The sequence below is a fragment of the Borostomias antarcticus genome (genome assembly GCF_949987555.1).
Source record: "Borostomias antarcticus genome assembly, chromosome: 14".
In the NCBI taxonomy this organism is placed as follows: Eukaryota; Metazoa; Chordata; class Actinopteri; order Stomiiformes; family Stomiidae; genus Borostomias; species Borostomias antarcticus.
The window spans coordinates 23,855,845-23,875,305 of record NC_140247.1 but is presented as its reverse complement, the minus strand read 5'-3'; the positions used below and the strand labels follow the sequence as shown (position 1 = coordinate 23,875,305).

Here is a 19,461-nt window from a genome sequence, read left to right as displayed (position 1 = left end):
TGCTGCTAGACGGGGAAGATGGGGGTTGTCTTTTTCGGATCAAACATATTAGGAACTTGTGTAGAATTTTAGCTCTTGGATTGCAATGGCTTCAGGTGAGCTTTCCTCAACCCACTCGGTTGTTTCAAACTCATGCGTCAGGTTTTTCATAAAATCATTGGTGACCACATCAGTATTGCCCATTATTTAGGAATAAGGGTATCTGTAATTTATGGAAATAAAATGATTATGCACTGTTGCTACATTCCTGAATGAGAATTGTTTGTATCAGGCCATGAAGTTCAGGTAATTGACTATGACATGAGCCTCAACTGACTGCTTCACTAAAAGTAACCAATTCAACAGATGCCACTTAATGATAAAATTCAACTGATGGACCAATTGTAATTTCTGTACATTCTTTTTCTTATTGTTAATGCAGCTCTCCATTGGGCCTTAGATCTGTCATAATATTCTGAAGTGAATAAAATGATTTTAAATTGGCTGAATCTTTGTCACTGTCCTAAGTTTGTTTCCATCACCTGTTATAACATTATTTCATGTTAAGCATACCAGTAAGGAACTTGGTTCATATAATTGGGGAGGGGTTGGGGGGGAAAGCTTACTCAATTTGTTTTGACTGAAGTTGGCTTGATCAGGAGAACTCAACACCATATGATTGTCAGACATTAACACCATGAGTACAGCAACAATCTGTTGTGCACTCAAAGCCATACATGGCAGAGTGCACGAGCGTTTTATACTCAAAATATAGATGTATGGGCTACATGCAAAAAAGGATCCTGATAAAATCATTACAGACCTGAGCGGTCTTTAATCAACTCATGTGACACAGTGGTACACACAGGAGAGTGGAGACACCACACAACACGCATGCAACTTTGGGGGTCGCCGGCAGAATTTTCCCATCCAAGAAGTCCTCCAGGGGGCCGCTAGGAGCAGTGGGCAGCCTCATCAGTGGCACCCGGGGGACCAAGTCAGTGCTCAGTGGTCAGGGACAGGACTGAAGAGCATCTGTTCTTTGCATGTCATTTATATTGGGTTATTGGGAGGAAACCCTTGTGAACATGCAAACTCCGCACAGAAAAGCCCGGGAGGTACCCGACCTGATGACCTGTCAGCATCCCCAGTACTGACATTGTCCCAAGCGAGAATTGAACCCAGGACCTTTTTGCTGTGAGGCGACACTGCTAAATACTGGTATACGGATTATTTTTAGTCTGTACCGAATGTGCTGAATAAACATTTTGGTCTTAAAAAAAAACTCCTTCCTTGAAAAGCATGTGACCGTATGTGCTGTGAAGTACACAACCCAGTCCCAGGCAAGGCAAGGCAAGGCAAGTTTATTTATATAGCACATTTCAGCCACAGGGCAATTCAAGGTGCTTTACATGAGACATTAAAAGCATTAAAACAAAAAGCAAGACATTATAGACATTTAAAACAAAAGGCAGGACAAATTAAAAGCATTAAAACAAAAAGCAAGTCATTATAGACATTTAAACAAAAAGCAGGACAAAACCCAGTCTAGGAACATATTATTTACATTATGGAAATGCAGAAGAACACATCAGTCCCCTCTAGCGGCGAAACAAGTTAGGCAGACCCCAGACCAGCCACACACCAGACAGGAGCTACCAGCTAGTCCCAGTACCAGGACCAGGACCAGGACCAGGACCAGGACCAGGACCAGGACCAGGACCAGGACCAGCTAGCCAGTACCAGGACAGCAAGGCTTCACCTACTGCTGTTGTTTGCTTGATGAAGTCTGGAGCAAAGGGGAGATGTGGTCCTTTTTTGCCCGGGATCCAGTCAAAGACTTCAATTATGAAATTCTGCCCGACACACAAGAATCGTCCGGGATATGGACCCTCCATCGGGGCAAGAGGAAGGTGAGAGGGACGATGGACAAGATATCACAACCTGGTTCGGCCAAGGCCTCTCTGGGGATAGCTTAGCCGATGATGCTAGCTAGTGCTAGCTTGCTAGGCTAGTTAACCACTAGGATAGCTTAGCCGATGATGCTAGCTAGGCTAGGCTAGGCTAGTTAACCACTAGGCTAGCTTGCTAGCTAATGTTAGTCGTGTTGCTTTGTTGACAGATCACCCCCGTCTATCTTTTTATGTTGAAAAGTAAAATAATACATAATGTAACAGACTGGCACCGTGTGACACGTACTTCATGACCTTTTATTTTAAAACGGTAATGATTAGCTGCTAGTTAGCATGCAAGGGACCGTTAGCAACGCAGCAGAGCCACGTATTTCTCGCCACGTCAATCTCTGAGCCGTAACGATAGCCATGGTTATGGTGCGTTCGTTTATAACTGGGAGGTGGCAAATTGCGACTTGCTACTAGGAATGATTAAATAAAACACCGCATGAACTCGCACTTCCTCGTCGCAAATTCGGATATGTTTCTCAGCCTCCAGTTGCTCGAATGCACTAGATATAACTAGGTAACTGTGATATAATGGTATATAGATATAACTAGATAACTGTGATATAATGGTATATAGATATAACTAGGTAACTGTGATATAATGGTATATAGATATAACTAGGTAACTGTGATATAATGGTATATAGATATAACTAGGTAACTGTGATATAATGGTATATAGATATAACTAGGTAACTGTGATATAATGGTATATAGATATAACTAGGTAACTGTGATATAATGGTATATAGCTGAATGCACACAGGTCGGAGGTAGGTATTTTGCCACTTGCGACTTGCCACCTCCGACCACAAACGAACGCACCATTAGCACTAGCTAACCTGCTAGCCACGACCCAGTTACTCTCCCTCTCTCTCTCTTAGTTTAATACATCACTGGCCACGACTTGTTCTGTTGTTAAGCTTGTGACTTAACCAAATTAGTCATGTAAGCACACCTTGGCTGACAATGCAAGCAAGTCTCTCTGTCTCTGAAGATGTTCATCAACCAACCCTAGCTAGGGTAGCTAACGTTATCTAACGTGAGCATACCATTACCAGCTTCAATAACAGCTAGTAACATGGAAACTATACGTTTCCATACAACTACTGCTATATTTTTAGCTTTGTGGTCACATTTTGGGTCAGGGATGTAGTGTATTGCAACCACCATCATTCCACGTTTTGTGTGTGTAGTCAAGTGTATTGACTGTCTGGTGACATTAGTCAATATGATGAGAGATACCTGTTTAGTTTGTACTTCATTTCCCCCCAACCCACTAACCCCACCACTCCTTCCTCCCTCCAGACGGGTGGGGAGCCAGTGTCGGTATTTGTCTACGATGTGGCCCTGGGGACCGAAGAGCAGACCCAGCTAGCCAAGGCTGCCTTCAAACGCATGAAGACCCTCCGACATCCCAATATCCTCGCCTACGTCGATGGACTGGAGGTGTGTGTTTGTGCGCTCTCTCTCTGCATTGTAACTAAAGTCAACAGTGTAAATTGTAACCTAGAAGTATTGGACTGTTGGCTGGTGAAGTTTCAGTAGCCAAGGGACTAGAGCAAAAATTGGATCATGCATAAATAATAAATACATAATAATAAATACAAAGGTAGATGGATACTGGAGTAAGTTGCTCTGCTGTCTGTCAGCGTTCTCAGTCTCCTCCCGTATCTCTCTCTCTCTTCACACAGACTGAGGTGAGTATGTCAACATCTGAATCAACCACTTCCCCTTCCTGCCTGTCCTCCATCTTACATAGAGAGGATTCAGTAGTGCTAAGTGTTCTAGTGCTAACGTATGAGAGGGGAGAGGCCTCGGGGCTGCTACCATGTCATGCAGCTCCTTCTGCCCTCGTAGCTGTGTCCCCTTCTTAGCTGTTTAGCCTACTCTACATCTCTCCAATTATGAAAAGAGACTTGAACGTTCGCGTTCTCATAAGTACTGAACATCAAAAACAGGCTGTACTGTATTTAAATCTCAAAGCTGAGAAGCAGAATGTTAATGTTGTGTGTGTGTGTGTGTGTGTGTGTGTGTGTGTGTGTGTGTGTGTGATTACAGACAGAGAAGAACCTGTACTTGGTGACCGAGCAGGTGACCCCCCTGGCCGCCCACCTGAAAGCCCAGGCGGAGAGTGGGGGCTCTGGGGAGCTGGAAGTGTCTTGGGGGCTCCACCAGATTGTGGTCAGTGGGGGGGGGACATATCTTTACATGTCTATTAGTTGTATCTTTTCTCTCTCTCTTTCTCCCCCCCCTCTCTCTCTCCTTCCCTCTCTCTCCCTCTCTCTCTGTCTCTCTCCCTCTCTCTCTCTCTCTCTGTCTCCCCCTCTCTCTCTCTCTCTCTCTCTCTCACACACACACACACACACACATTATTCTCTCTCTCTTCCTGTCCCCCCCCCCGTAGAAAGCTCTGAGTTTCCTGGTGACCGACTGCCACCTGCTCCACAACAACCTGGGAATGTGGGCGGTGTTCGTGGACCGGGCCGGCGAATGGAAGCTGGGCGGTCTGGATCACGTGACTCCGGCGCAGGCGGAGCCCTCCTCGCTTCCCGCCCCAAAGGCAGTTAACCCCGCCCTGGAGAAATACGACCCGCCCGAAACACCCAGCAGCGGCGGTGGCGAGAAATGGTGAGAGGGCGAAAAGGAGCGTGAGAGAACAAGAATACATCAATGTTGTCATCATCAATAATATACAGTTTTCATCATCAATAATATACAGTACATTAGATACATCAGTCATACAGTGCATCAGTCATTGTCAGTGTTGAGGTCATGCGTGTGCGTGTGACGTGTGACGTGTGACGTGCGCGGCGTGTCCTCCAGGGCCGGGGACGTCTGGCGTCTGGGATGCCTGATCTGGGAGGTTTTCAATGGGCCGCTGCCCCGCGCCTCCTCCCTACGCTCCCTGGGGAAGGTACAGCTCCTCTCCTCGGCCTGGCCTCACCAAACCTGGCCTCACCTCACCCCTCCTCTGCCTGGCCTCACCTCACCCCTCCTCTGCCTGGCCTTGCCTCTTCTGTCCTCTCTCTGGCCTCACCCCACCTGGCCTCACACCACCCCTGGTCTCACATCACCCCTCCTCTCCCTGGCCTCACCTCTCCTCTCCCTGGCCTCACATCACCCCTCCTCTCCCTGGCCTCACCTCTCCTCACCCCTCCTCTCCCTGGCCTCACCTCTCCTCTCCTCTCCCTGGCCTCACCTCTCCTCTCCTCTTCTCTCCCTGGCCTCACCTCTCCTCTCCTCTTCTCTCCCTGGCCTCACCTCTCCTCTCCTCTTCTCTCCCTGGCCTCACCTCTCCTCTCCCTGGCCTCACATCACCCCTCCTCTCCCTGGCCTCACCCCTCCTCTCCCTGGCCTCACCTCTCCTCTCCCTGGCCTCACCTCTCCTCTCCTCTCCCTGGCCTCACCTCTCCTCTCCTCTTCTCTCCCTGCCCTCACCTCTCCTCTCCTCTCTCTCCCTGGCCTCACCTCTCCTCTCCTCTTCTCTCCCTGGCCTCACCTCTCCTCTCCTCTCTCTCCCTGGCCTCACCTCTCCTCTCCTCTTCTCTCCCTGGCCTCACCTCTCCTCTCCTCTTCTCTCCCTGGCCTCACCTCTCCTCTCCTCTTCTCTCCCTGGCCTCACCCCTCCTCTCCCTGGCCTCACATCACCCCTCCTCTCCCTGGCCTCACCCCTCCTCTCCTGGCCTCACCCCTCCTCTCCCTGGCCTCACCTCTCCTCTCCTCTCCCTGGCCTCACCTCTCCTCTCCCTGGCCTCTCCTCTCCTCTCCCTGGCCTCTCCTCTCCTCTTCTCTCCCTGGCCTCACCTCTCCTCTCCCTGGCCTCACATCACCTCTCCTCTCCCTGGCCTCACCCCTCCTCTCCTGGCCTCACCCTCCTCTCCTGGCCTCCCCCCTCCTCTCCTGGCCTCACCCTCCTCTCCTCTTCTCTCCCTGGCCTCACCTCTCCTCTCCTCTTCTCTCCCTGGCCTCTCCTCTCCTCTCCTCTTCTCTCCCTGGCCTCTCCTCTCCTCTTCTCTCCCTGGCCTCACCTCTCCTCTCCCTGGCCTCACCCTCCTCTCCTGGCCTCCCCCCTCCTCTCCTGGCCTCACCCTCCTCTCCTCTTCTCTCCCTGGCCTCACCTCTCCTCTCCTCTTCTCTCCCTGGCCTCTCCTCTCCTCTCCTCTTCTCTCCCTGGCCTCTCCTCTCCTCTCCTCTTCTCTCCCTGGCCTCTCCTCTCCTCTTCTCTCCCTGGCCTCACCTCTCCTCTCCCTGGCCTCACCCTCCTCTCCTGGCCTCACTCCTCCTCTCCCTGGCCTCACCTCTCCTCTCCCTGGCCTCACCCCTCCTCTCCTGGCCTCACCCTCCTCTCCTGGCCTCACCCCTCCTCTCCTGGCCTCACCCCTCCTCTCCTGGCCTCACCTCTCCTCTCCTGGCCTCACCCCTCCTCTCCCTGGCCTCACCCCTCCTCTCCCTGGCCTCAGCCTCCTCTCCCTGGCCTCACCTCTCCTGGCCTCACCCCTCCTCTCCTGGCCTCAGCCTCCTCTCCCTGGCCTCACCCTCCTCTCCCTGGCCTCACCTCTCCTCTCCTGGCCTCACCCCTCCTCTCCCTGGCCTCACCCCTCCTCTCCCTGGCCTCACCACTCCTCTCCCTGGCCTCACCCCTCCTCTCCCTGGCCTCACCCCTCCTCTCCCTGGCCTCACCTCTCCTCTCCTGGCCTCACCCCTCCTCTCCTGGCCTCACCCCTCCTCTCCCTGGCCTCACCCCTCCTCTCCTGGCCTCACCCCTCCTCTCCCAGGCCTCACCCCTCCTCTCCCTGGCCTCACCCCTCCTCTCCTCTCCCTGGCCTCACCCCTCCTCTCCCTGGCCTCACCCCTCCTCTCCCTGGCCTCACCCCTCCTCTCCCTGGCCTCACCCCTCCTCTCCCCGGCCTCCTGCCCATCTCATCATCTCATTCTCAGCTCCACAGTCCATCCATCTATTCAGATTGAGATTCAGGTATTATTTGTCACATGTAAACATTAGTGTTCAATAACAGTGAAATGTTGCGGCCGGCTCTGTTGTGCTCATTACAGTTGGTTACAAATTCATAATTTACAAATGACACAAAAAAATACAAATTAAAACTATAGTTCTCTGTCTCTGTCTCTGTCTCTGTCTCTGTCTCTTTCTCTCTCTGTCTCTCCCTCTCTCCCTCTCTCTCTCTCTCTCTCTCTCTCTCTCTCTCTCTCTCTCTGTGTCACACGCACACACAGTTCCGAGTCCGACTGAGCTGCTTCAGGGAAAGTCTTACCATGTGAGACCTCATCTGATGGTCATGTGTTCTTCCTCTCCAGATCCCCAAGGCGCTGGTTCCTCAGTACTGTGAGCTGGTGGGAGCCAACCCCCGGGCCCGGCCCAGCCCCGCCCGCTTCCTCCAGAACTGCCGCGCCCCCGGCTGCTTCCTCAGCAACAGCTTCGTAGAGAGCAACCTCTTCCTGGAGGAGATCCAGGTGCAGGAGGCTGAACCACACACACACACACGAACGCACGCACACACACACACATCCATTCTGTAGAAAAGCTTGTGTGTCTCTGACTCTGTCTCATTGTGTGTGTGTGCGTGTGTGTGTCTGCGTGAGTGTGTGTGTCTGCCTGTCTGTTTGTGTATGTGCACATATCTGTGTGTGTGTGTGTGCGTGCGTGCGTGTGTGCGTGTATGTGTGTGTGCGTGTATGTGTGTATGTGTGCACCTGTGTGTCCAGATCAAGGACCCTGCGGAGAAGCAGCAGTTCTTCCAGGACCTGAGTGAGAACCTGGACTCGTTCCCGGAGGACTTCTGCAAACACAAGGTTCTCCCCCAGCTGCTCACCGCCTTCGAGTTTGGCAACGCCGGCGCTGTCGTCCTCACGCCACTCTTCAAGGTACGCCGTGTCGCTCCGCCGTGTCGCTCCGCCATGTCGCTCCGCCCACCACGAGTGGAGCAGCAAAGGATGCAGATGCACTGAATAACGGTCTTAGGATCTGACCATTACTAAAGCTACATGAGATATCTCAGCACTTTGGCGGCCCCGCTGGTCGTGATAAAATCGGCACTGCGTTTTAAGATCCACACTTCCCACAATCCCCCACTCACTCGCTGTAATGATGGGGGGGAAAAAAGATAACAAACGCCCGTGGCGCAGACTGGATTGGAAGATTGTAACTACTTTCTGGAAGGATGGCTTCAATGCAGGTCTTTCTTTTATGTGCATGTAGATTTCATTTCGGTTGTTGTCTTCCTGGTATTGTGACACACAAAACGCGTCTCTTCCCTTTCCACAACAAGATTTCCCGCCAGTGTAATAGCCAGTACACCGAAATTCTAAAATAATAAATTCACAGGGTCTCATGCAGTCTCATGTCATGAAAATGATTTTTGGGGTCTTGCTAAGGCCAATTCATAAACCAATAACCAAAGTAAAGGTTAATATTGAACCATAAAAAAAGTTATCTCATTGAGCTTTGTGTTTAAAATCACAATTCAGTCTGCTTCAGTTTGCTCAGAATGAGTTTTCTAGACGGGAGGACTTTTTTGATATGGAGGAATTGAACGTTGATTACTGAACACCTGCTGACCTCCGCCCCTCTCTCCGCTCGGTCCCTCTTCTCCTCCCCTCCCTCTCTCCGTCTGCCAGGTGGGGAAGTTCCTGTCGGCGGACGAGTACCAGCAGAAGATCATCCCCGTCATAGTCAAGATGTTCTCCTCCACAGACCGAGCCATGAGGATCCGGCTGCTGCAGCAGGTTAGCCACGCCCGCCCTCCTGCGGCCGCACAGCGGGGGGCGCCACCCGCCAACTTCCTTTTACGCTCGTCTACTTCTTCACGTCTCCCTGTCTCTCTCTCGTAGTCTCTCACCCTCCCTCTCTCCTCTCTCCTCAGATGGAGCAGTTCATCCAGTATCTGAACGAGGCGGCGGTCAACTCCCAGATCTTCCCGCACGTCGTTCACGGCTTCACGGACACAAACCCGGCCATCAGAGAGCAGACGGTCAAGGTCAGAACTCAGAACGCTGTTAGAGCTGTTAGAGCTACGCTGCACATGGCAGTGTTCATGTGACAGAACTGAGATCTCATCCATCTCTCCCGCTCTCTGTCCCCCTCTCTCTCTCTCTCTCTCTCTCTCTCTCTCCCTCTCTCTCTCCCTCTCTCTCTCTCTCTCTTTCTCTTTCTCTCCCCCTCTCTCTGTCTCTCTCTCCCTCTCTCTGTCTCTGTCTCTGTCTCTCCCTCTCCCTCTCCCTCTCTCTCTCTCTCTCTCCCTCTCCCTCTCCCTCTCCCTCTCTCTCTCTCTCTCTCCCTCTCCCTCTCCCTCTCCCTCTCCCTCTCCCTCTCCCTCTCCCTCTCCCTCTCCCTCCCTCTCTCTCTCTCTCTCTCTCTCTCTCTCTCTGTCGTGTGTGAGTGAGTGTTTGGTGGAGGGGAAAGTTTGTTGAGTGAGTTTGAATGAGTTTTACCGGTTTCAGTTTATGCTCTTGGACTTTCTAAACTTTGTGTGGTGGTGGCGTCAGGTGAAGGGGTGGGGGTGTCAGGGGAGTCAGGGGAAGAGGTGGGGTCGTCAGGTGAAGGGGTGGGGGTGTCGGGAAGGGGTCAGGGAGTCAGGGCGTCAGGGGAAGGGGTCAGGGCATCAGGGGAAGGGGTCAGGGCGTCAGGGGAAGGGGTCAGGGGAAGGGGTGTTTTTCACTGCCCTTGTTTTCGCGTTTGGAAATACATGGAGGTGAATGAGCCATAGTTAGCCGTCAGCTGCATTCACTCCCATGTGAGTCTGGTATGAGTCTGGTAATGATGAGTTTGTAACCCCGATAGTGTATTCAGCCTGTTATTTTGGTTCTTGAAGTGGTGTTTTTACAGTGAACTTTTAACATTGAAGTCAACGGGCACTTCCGCATCCGCACCCCTCATTACATCAGACTGACCACTATGGCAGCTGAAGTGAATAAGGCGAATAAGTCTCTATAAATAAGGTTTTAAGAAAAGGAAAATTACATTTGGGTTTCAAAATGGGTGACACACACAAGGTTTCCTTCTCTTACAGGGGTTTTCCAACTGTGTTTACATGCAGTTTTTTTCTTCTCTGTCTCTTCATGGAGGAGTTGAAGACGGGGCACTTTAAACATTAATGGAGGACGGGACAGGAGCAAATTGGGTTCGGTAAATGAGCTGGTTAGGTCAAAAGACCTGGATGTGTTATTTATGCAGGAGGTCCCCAGTACTGTAGACGATGAGGTGGCATGGGGGATGGGTTGGGAGGGGCCGGTGTTGTTAAGCCATGGGCCAAACGTCAGTGCTGGAGTAGCAGTAGGCTCATCACAGCGTACGAACCTGACGGATGTGGAGGTGTGTGAGGTGGAGAAGGGTAGACTGCTGGTAGTGCAGGCAAAGATCAGGGACACCATTTATATTTTAGTGAATATTTATGCATACGGCACTGGGGCGGAGTGTTGTAGGCTATTTCACAAGCTTAATGATGAGCTTAAACAGCTGGATGGCAGTGCTGTTAGTCCTGGGAGGAGACTGGAACAGTGCTGTTAGTCCTGGGAGGGGACTGGAACAGTGCTGTTAGTCCTGGGAGGGGACTGGAACAGTGCTGTTAGTCCTGGGAGGGGACTGGAACAGTGCTGTTAGTCCTGGGAGGGGACTGGAACAGTGCTGTTAGTTCTGGGAGGGGACTGGAACAGTGCTCTGTTAGTCCTGCGAGGGGACTGGAACAGTGCTGTTAGTCCTGGGAGGGGACTGGAACAGTGCTGTTAGTCCTGGGAGGGGACTGGAACAATGCTCTGTTAGTCCTGGGAGGGGACTAGAACAGTGCTCTGTTAGTCCTGGGAGGGGACTGGAACAGTGCTGTTAGTCCTGGGAGGGGACTGGAACAGTGCTCTGTTAGTCCTGGGAGGGACTGGAACAGTGCTCTGTTAGTCCTGGGAGGAGACTGGAACAGTGCTGTTAGTCCTGGGAGGGGACTGGAACAGTGCTGTTAGTCCTGGGAGGGGACTGGAACAGTGCTGTTAGTCCTGGGAGGGGACTAGAACAGTGCTCTGTTAGTCCTGGGAGGGGACTGGAACAGTGCTGTTAGTCCTGGGAGGGGACTGGAACAGTGCTGTTAGTCCTGGGAGGGGACTGGAACAGTGCTCTGTTAGTCCTGGGAGGGGACTGGAACAGTGCTCTGTTAGTCCTGGGAGGGGACTGGAACAGTGCTGTTAGTCCTGGGAGGGGACTGGAACAGTGCTGTTAGTCCTGGGAGGGGACTGGAACAGTGCTCTGTTAGTCCTGGGAGGGGACTGGAACAGTGCTGTTAGTCCTGGGAGGGGACTGGAACAGTGCTCTGTTAGTCCTGGGAGGGGACTGGAACAGTGCTGTTAGTCCTGGGAGGGGACTAGAACAGTGCTGTTAGTCCTGGGAGGGGACTGGAACAGTGCTGTTAGTCCTGGGAGGGGACTGGAACAGTGCTCTGTTAGTCCTGGGAGGGGACTGGAACAGTGCTGTTAGTCCTGGGAGGGGACTGGAACAGTGCTGTTAGTCCTGGGAGGGGACTGGAACAGTGCTGTTAGTCCTGGGAGGGGACTGGAACAGTGCTGTTAGTCCTGGGAGGGGACTGGAACAGTGCTGTTAGTCCTGGGAGGGGACTGGAACAGTGCTGTTAGTCCTGGGAGGGGACTAGAACAGTGCTGTTAGTCCTGGGAGGGGACTGGAACAGTGCTCTGTTAGTCCTGGGAGGGGACTGGAACAGTGCTGTTAGTCCTGGGAGGGGACTGGAACAGTGCTGTTAGTCCTGGGAGGGGACTGGAACAGTGCTGTTAGTCCTGGGAGGGGACTGGAACAGTGCTGTTAGTCCTGGGAGGGGACTGGAACAGTGCTGTTAGTCCTGGGAGGGGACTGGAACAGTGCTGTTAGTCCTGGGAGGGGACTGGAACAGTGCTGTTAGTCCTGGGAGGGGACTGGAACAGTGCTCTGTTAGTCCTGGGAGGGGACTGGAACAGTGCTGTTAGTCCTGGGAGGGGACTGGAACAGTGCTGTTAGTCCTGGGAGGGGACTGGAACAGTGCTGTTAGTCCTGGGAGGGGACTGGAACAGTGCTGTTAGTCCTGGGAGGGGACTGGAACAGTGCTGTTAGTCCTGGGAGGGGACTGGAACAGTGCTGTTAGTCCTGGGAGGGGACTGGAACAGTGCTGTTAGTCCTGGGAGGGGACTGGAACAGTGCTGTTAGTCCTGGGAGGGGACTGGAACAGTGCTGTTAGTCCTGGGAGGGGACTGGAACAGTGCTCTGTTAGTCCTGGGAGGGGACTGGAACAGTGCTCTGTTAGTCCTGGGAGGGGACTGGAACAGTGCTCTGTTAGTCCTGGGAGGGGACTGGAACAGTGCTCTGTTAGTCCTCCTGACCAGCTTCTGAGGGAGGTGCAAAAGAGACTGATTTGTTTTGTACGGTAGCTAATAACATGCTACTGCTGGCTTTTGTTTTCACTTGTTTTTATTAATTTTTTAAAATATTTTATATGTTTATGTTGTGAAATGGCCTGTTCCTTGATTTTAACTTAATTTTATTGCACCAATAAAGGGATTACTAAAGGTCAAAGGTCTCTCTCTTTTTCTCTCTCCCTCTCTTTTTCTCTCTCTCTTTCTCTCTCGTCTCTCTCTCTCTCTCTCTCTCCTCTCAGTCCATGCTGCTGTTGGCCCCCAAGCTGAGCGAGAGCAACCTGAACCAGGAGCTGATGCGTCACTTTGCCCGTCTGCAGGCCAGAGACGAGCAGGGCCCCATCCGCTGCAACACCACCGTGTGCCTGGGCAAGATCGCCCCCTACCTCAACGCCGGGGTAACTACAGCCTCACCCAGGCCGCAGCCAGCGCCAACACACCAAGTCTTTTGTTGTAGTTTCGGTTTCTCTCTATCCCTCTCTTTTTCTTTCTCTCTCTCTCTCAATCTCTCTCTCGCTCTCTATCTATCTATCCCCCTCTTTCTCTCTCTCCCTATATCTCTCTGTCTTTGTCTCTATCTATCCCTCTCTCTCTCTATTCTTATCTCTGTCTCTCTATCCCTATATATATCTCTCTATGTATCCCTAACTCTCTCTATCTATCTCTCTATCCCTAGCTCTCTGTCTCTCTCTCTCTCTCTCTCTCTCTCTCTATCCCTATATCTCTCTCTCTATGTATCCCTAACTCTCTCTATCTATCTCTCTATCCCTATCTCTCTCTCTCTCTCTCTCTCTCTATCCCTAGCTCTCTCTCTCTCCATCTCTCTCCCTCTTGTCTCTTTCTCTCCTCAGTTTTTCCATCTCTTGTTTCTTTGCTACAGACAGTCTAAGCCCCTCCCCCGGCTCCGCCCCCCTCCTCTCCTCTCTCCCGTAGACGCGTCAGCGCGTTCTGATCTCGGCGTTCTCGCGCGCCACCAAGGACCCGTTCCCGGCCTCGCGGGCGGCCGGCGTGCTGGGCTTCGCCGCCACGCACAACTTCTACGGCGTGACGGAGAGCGCCGCGCGCGTCCTGCCCACCCTCTGCGCCCTCGCCGTCGACCCCGACAAGAACGTCAGGGAGCAGGTGAAGGGCAGAGCCTCCCACCGGCGCTCGGCTCAGCGCCTCTAACACATCACTGAACACTAATAATCATCCCCTCTATATCCCCTTCAATGCACTTTGTGAGAGTCGTCTGACCGCTTCACTGACCCCCCCCCCCCCCCCCCCCCCCCTTCAGGCGTTCAAGGCCATCAGGAGTTTCCTCACCAAGCTGGAGACAGTGTCAGAAGACCCCACCAAGCTGGCAGAGATAGGTAACACACTCACTCACCTACAGCTCCCCAACCATAGACACCCCCCCCCCCCCCCCTCCAGACACACACACACATACACACACACACACGCAACCCATATACACTGGCTGTGGTTAATGTCTGAGAGGACTTGATAAGGTACCACAGGTGTCCCAGGGTGTGGCCCGTCTGACTGGGTTGGGTTTTGGGCCCTCTGACCTCCAAACACACGCGACCACCTCCCAGCTTCAGCCATCTTTAACCAGCTACGCTACTGAACTTTCTGCTTTTTGTGCTGTGACTTTATAGTCCCTGATAGAGGACCCCAGGGGGAACCCAGTGAGGGGCAAATCAGGGTGGAACCATCCTGGCGAGCGCCTGTTCCATACGCACAATGGAATCGTGTTCTCCGATTGGCTCTGATCCGTCCAGTTTGTTCCAACACGCGAGAGCAAGAACGCGGGTCAAGGAGTAGATTCAGACCAGTCATTTGAGTCTCTAACACTTCCTCCTCAGAAAAGGATGTGATGTCATCAGTGCAGCCGACGGGAGCGGCGGCCAGCTGGGCGGGCTGGGCGGTGACGGGCGTGTCGTCGCTGACCTCCAAGCTGATCCGCAACGTCCCCGGGTCAGAGGGCGTCCCGGCAGAGGCCACGCCCACCGCCGCGCCCCCCCGCGCTGGGAGCCCCGGCGTGGACGCAGCCTCCAGCCCCGCCGGTGAGAACCCCCGTCTGGAACCGGAGACGGGCCATCTGTCCTCGCGCTGCGCGACAGTACCTCTGCGCTACTTCTTATGGAGTTTGCCCTTGTGATGCTAAAAGCACTAAAGTAATCTTTGTTGTGTATTGTAGTACTCACTGTCACTTCCAAGTTCAGCACTTAGTACCACTGTAGTACCTCTATAGGTCTTAGTACCTCTGTAGTACCTCTGTAGGTCTTAGTACCTCTAAAGTACATCTGTAGGTCTTAGTACCTCTGTAGTACCTCTATAGTACCTCTGTAGGTCTTAGTACCTCTGTAGTACCTCTGTAGGTCTTAGTACCTCTGTAGTACCTCTGTAGGTCTTAGTACCTCTGTAGTACCTCTGTAGGTCTTAGTACCTCTAAAGTACATCTGTAGGTCTTAGTACCTCTGTAGTACCTCTATAGTACCTCTGTAGGTCTTAGTACCTCTGTAGGTCTTAGTACCTCTGTAGTACCTCTATAGTACCTCTGTAGGTCTTAGAACCTCTGTAGTACCTCTATAGTACCTCTGTAGGTCTTAGTACCTCTGTAGTACCTCTGTAGGTCTTAGTACCTCTATAGTACCTCTGTAGGTCTTAGTACCTCTATAGTACCTCTGTAGGTCTTGGTACCTCTATAGTACCTCTGTAGGTCTTAGTACCTCTGTAGGTCTTAGTACCTCTGTAGTACCTCTATAGTACCTCTGTAGGTCTTAGAACCTCTGTAGTACCTCTATAGTACCTCTGTAGGTCTTAGTACCTCTGTAGTACCTCTGTAGGTCTTAGTACCTCTGTAGTACCTCTATAGTACCTCTGTAGGTCTTGGTACCTCTATAGTACCTCTGTAGGTCTTAGTACCTCTGTAGTACCTCTATAGTACCTCTGTAGGTCTTAGTACCTCTATAGTACCTCTGTAGGTCTTAGTACCTCTGTAGGTCTTAGTATTGTACCTCTGTAGGTCTTGGTACCTCTATAGTACCTCTGTAGGTCTTAGTACCTCTGTAGTACCTCTGTAGGTCTTAGAACCTCTGTAGTACCTCTATAGTACCTCTGTAGGTCTTGGTACCTCTGTAGTACCTCTGTAGGTCTTGTAGCACTGCAGTGCTAGTTAATTATCTAGAGACCAGACTCTGCAGGTCCTCAGTCTTCCTCTCCCATCCCTCTCCTAGGCTCGGAGACTAAACCACCACAGCCCTCCACGACTCGCCACGCCGCTACTAGCCATGCCAACCAATCAGACGCTCAGACCGCGGTGACGGACAAGGACGATGAGCCAATCGGAGACCGCTGGGATGATGAGGACTGGGGGAGTTTAGAGGTGAGAGACTCGGGAGACCGTGTAGGACCTGAACGACTGTGATATTTATGTGCCCTGTGTAAGAGAGAGTCATCTCTCAACCGCTCTCTGTCCCCCGCCCTCAAAACACACAGGACACGGGGAAGGCACAGGCGGAACAAGATGACTGGAACTCCTCTGATTGGTCAGGAATCTCCTCAGTCAAAAAGAAGGCCAATGAGAGAGCTGTATGTATTTTTCCTGGTTGGAATCCCAACCGCACTCTGAGATTTTTAAATGAAAAGTGTGTTATAAATAAAATTTATTATTATTATTATTATTATTAACATGTTTAAAGGGCTAGTTCAGAATGTTGAATATAGAGCCTCATTCACGACTTACCTGTAATGTTGATTGATGAGAACATTTTCAGCTGATTCCATGCTGTCTCTCATTCGGGCTTTGGCGGCATGCAAAACTCTGAACTAGCCCTTTAAATAAGGTCATTCTAAGAGGCAGGAGCAGAGGAGATTAGAGAAGGGAGTGCACTGACGCAGTGTCAAGCTACACAAAAGTTGTGTCCTAGTTTCCCGTGTGAAGCGTCCATTTCCTCTCTAATCTCCACCTTCCTCCGGCTTTCGTTCCCAGGTGGGCGGGACGTCCTCTGAGGCCGTGAAAAAGCAGAGCTCTGATTGGAGCAGCTCGGGCTGGGACGCCGACGACAGCTGGTCCAATGAGAAGGAGGCGGAGGGGCAGGGCCAGAGCTCCCCAGGCGAGGAGGGGGGGTGGGGTAACGACTGGGAGGAGGGAGGGGGGGGGGAGGCCACGCCCCCGCCCAGCAACAGCGCCCTGCCAGAGGGGGTGCGGCCGGCCAGCGAATACAACTGGGACAGCGGCAGCAAGGGGGTCGGCGGTCAGAGCGACCCCTTCGCCAGCGTGTCCCAGAGAGCCACGCCCACTGCTACGGTGAGGAGGGGGCAGGGGGCGGAGCTTAGACTGTGTAGCAAAGAAACAAGAGATGGACAAAACTGAGGAGAGAAAGAGACAACAGGGAGAGAGATGGAGAGAGAGAGAGAGAGAGAGAGAGAGTTTTTACACATACTAGGAATTCGTTTAGATCGATGGTGCAGAACTCATCACATTAGACAGGGTGCAGGACAGGACTGCAAAGACAGGACAGTGCAAATACAAAATACATACAGAATACAATATATCCACACAAAAAAAGTACAAATGCAATATACACAGAATGGAGTGTGGTGAGAGGATATACAGTGCGTGTGTGCAGAGAGTAATGTATGTGCGATGTTTTATATATACAATGTTTGTGCTCATGACATTGCTCACGGGTATGTGTGGGTGCTCATGGGTATGTTTATTTGTTGTTGTTGTTTGTGTGGGTGCGTTGTGTTCCCTAGCAGGCTGGTGACGGCTGGGGGGCGGAGGTCACAGGAGACTGGGGGGCGGAGGAGAGCTGGGAGTCGGTGGACGGCAGTCAGGGTGAGTCTCTCTACAGAAGCACTTCTTCCACCGTCCGCCGCCGCCATCATCTGCGCACCGTACGACACGCATCTGTGTAACGACCGGGTCCAAAGCCACCCGATTTAAGACTGGTTCTAGACCAGCGCGGTTGCTGTTCATGACGGCGGTCTGGTGTCAGTGTTGTTGACTGTGAAACCCCGCCCCCTCAGGCCTCAGCAAGGCGGAGCTGGCCAGGAAGAAGCGCGAGGAACGGAGGAAGGAGCTGGAGGTCAAGCGGGCGGAGCGCAAGGCGGCCAAGGGACCGCTCAAACTGGGCGCGCGGAAGATCGACTGAGCGTACGAGAGAGAGAGAGAGAGAGGGAGGAGAGGAGGAGAGGGAACGCAAGGCGACAAGACTGCTCTCCTCCTCCTGCCAGGAGACGGCCGCCTGGAGGGCCTGACATTCCAGAATAAAAGGACAAGAGAGGAGGAGGGGGGATATGAGGATATGGACCTGGTCTGGTGGAACCTGCTTCCTGGCTCAGAGGGAGACCGGTCTGGGGCTCAGAGGGAGACCAGTCTGGGGCTCAGAGGGAGACCGGTCTCAGGCTCAGAGGGAGACCGGTCTGGGGCTCAGAGGGAGACCGGTCTGGGGCTCAGAGGGAGACCGGTCTGGGGCTCAGAGGGAGACCGGTCTGGGGCTCAGAGGGAGACGGGTCTGGGGCTCAGAGGGAGACCGGTCTGGGGCTCAGAGGGAGACCGGTCTGGGGCTCAGAGGGAGACCGGTCTGGGGCTCAGAGGGAGACCGGTCTGGGGCTCAGAGGGAGACCAGAGGGAGACCGGTCTCGGGCTTGTATTTACAGTTCGGAGTAGCAGTGCTGATCTAGGTTCTGATTTTGAACTTAGATCAGTGAGTAAGATTATATGGATAGGGAGGGACCTGATTCTAGATCAGCACTTAAACATTTTGTGAATATGAGCCCTGAGCATCACCTAATGGCACGCTGTAGGAGGCGGAGTCAGGAGAACTCGGACCATCATGGAGATGGACTTTACACATGACGTGACATCATCTGTTTTTATATAAATAAATATTAATATTGCTGTTGTAAAGTGTACATAGGCACATTTGTCTGAAAACGACATGAAGAATCTGAAAAACATTTTTATATGGAAAATGATATATATCAATATAGTATTTCATTAAGTGTGTAAATGGTGAATGATAAATTCATTCAGATACACAGATATGAGTTCTGAATGTCAGTCACAAATTGCAGAGTGATGACATACAGGTCTGTGCATGCGTGGTACTGTATGTGTGAATTTACTACCAAACAGCTTAATACTGTACCTCCCTGAGATTAACGCTGGGCTTTGTTTTCAAACTGGACCTCACGCTCGGTAATAATCCACACCTGGACCCGTTCACAATCACAACCCACAGAGCGGTCACTGGGCCGGCTGAACCGATGCCTTCATGTTCATCACAGGCGATGAAGCCGGGGAATTAGAACTGTAGACTCCTGTAAACGTACGGGTTCAAGTCACAATCTATAAAGCATTCATGTGGCGGGTTAATGTGAGTGAAAGATATTTCCTTTTCTTTATTTGTGCCTTTCTTTGAGGGCAGGCCTGTCCAGGGGTGGCGGGGCGGTCAGCGATGCTCTTGTGTTGTGGATGGGGATAGTTTGTTCACTGTTGGTATGGGAGAGGAATGGGTGTCTTGTTTAGTAAAAAGTCTTGTGTACCATGTAAACTTATTCCAAATAAAAAAATGAAATTTTATTCAAAATGTACAACTGGTTAATTCAACAATTACCCACAAATGCTAAATCAGGTTAATTCAAGTGTTTTTATACAACGTTTGGAGACCACGGCACGTCTCGCCTGCCGGGCCATGGAGCCTAACAACCTGCTCCGCGACAGGGTCACTGTAACAGCGGAGCCTCCCCGGCGTCTCAAGACGAGACGCCCTTTTGTGCCGCACGGGATCTCCTGCAGCAATGCAGAGATCTTATCAGCGAGGCCGGGTGGGCGGACTACATCTGGCGTGCGGAGTGAGAGGCAAACACCTCCAGACTCCAGATTTGATCCCGGCGGCCAATCCTTCCCCTACCGTGGGTGAGGCTTAAAGGACAATGCTCGTTTTTGACAACCTGGACCTTATTTATGACATATAAGACGTTTGACTCACCGAGATCACTTTGGTGTAGTTCGGCGGCATGTAGAAGACATTTAAAATCCAGCGCGAGCCAGTATATCCATGTAATGGCGGTGGTCGGGGCACTTGGAATGCAGTTTCTAAAAATCTATTTTCTGCCGCGAAACGGT

The 19,461-nt window shown here is 52.0% G+C and overlaps 1 protein-coding gene across 1 annotated transcript; it reads left to right on the top strand.

Annotated features, from left to right (window-relative positions):
* The first annotated feature begins 1,716 nt into the window (after window positions 1-1,716).
* On the top strand, window positions 1,717-18,845 carry scyl1 (SCY1-like, kinase-like 1). Its single transcript, XM_084449061.1, has 18 exons — window positions 1,717-1,892; window positions 3,249-3,389; window positions 4,002-4,124; window positions 4,348-4,571; window positions 4,767-4,857; window positions 7,257-7,412; window positions 7,665-7,823; window positions 8,577-8,684; window positions 8,822-8,935; window positions 12,581-12,736; window positions 13,272-13,460; window positions 13,615-13,690; window positions 14,186-14,386; window positions 15,560-15,708; window positions 15,822-15,914; window positions 16,315-16,632; window positions 17,085-17,166; window positions 17,358-18,845. The coding sequence occupies exons 1-18, from the start codon at window positions 1,785-1,787 to the stop codon at window positions 17,480-17,482; spliced, it is 2,613 nt and encodes an 870-aa protein (XP_084305187.1). The 5' UTR covers window positions 1,717-1,784; the 3' UTR covers window positions 17,483-18,845.
* Window positions 18,846-19,461: the final 616 nt, after the last annotated feature.

Coding starts and splice junctions, on each gene's coding strand:
- scyl1 (XM_084449061.1), top strand. CDS start 1,785: ATGTGGTCCTTTTTTGCCCGGGATCCAGTCAAAGACTTCAATTATGAA. Junction 7,413..7,664: donor TCTTCCTGGAGGAGATCCAG/GTGCAGGAGGCT, acceptor CTGTGTGTCCAG/ATCAAGGACCCTGCGGAGAA. Junction 16,633..17,084: donor GAGCCACGCCCACTGCTACG/GTGAGGAGGGGG, acceptor TGTGTTCCCTAG/CAGGCTGGTGACGGCTGGGG.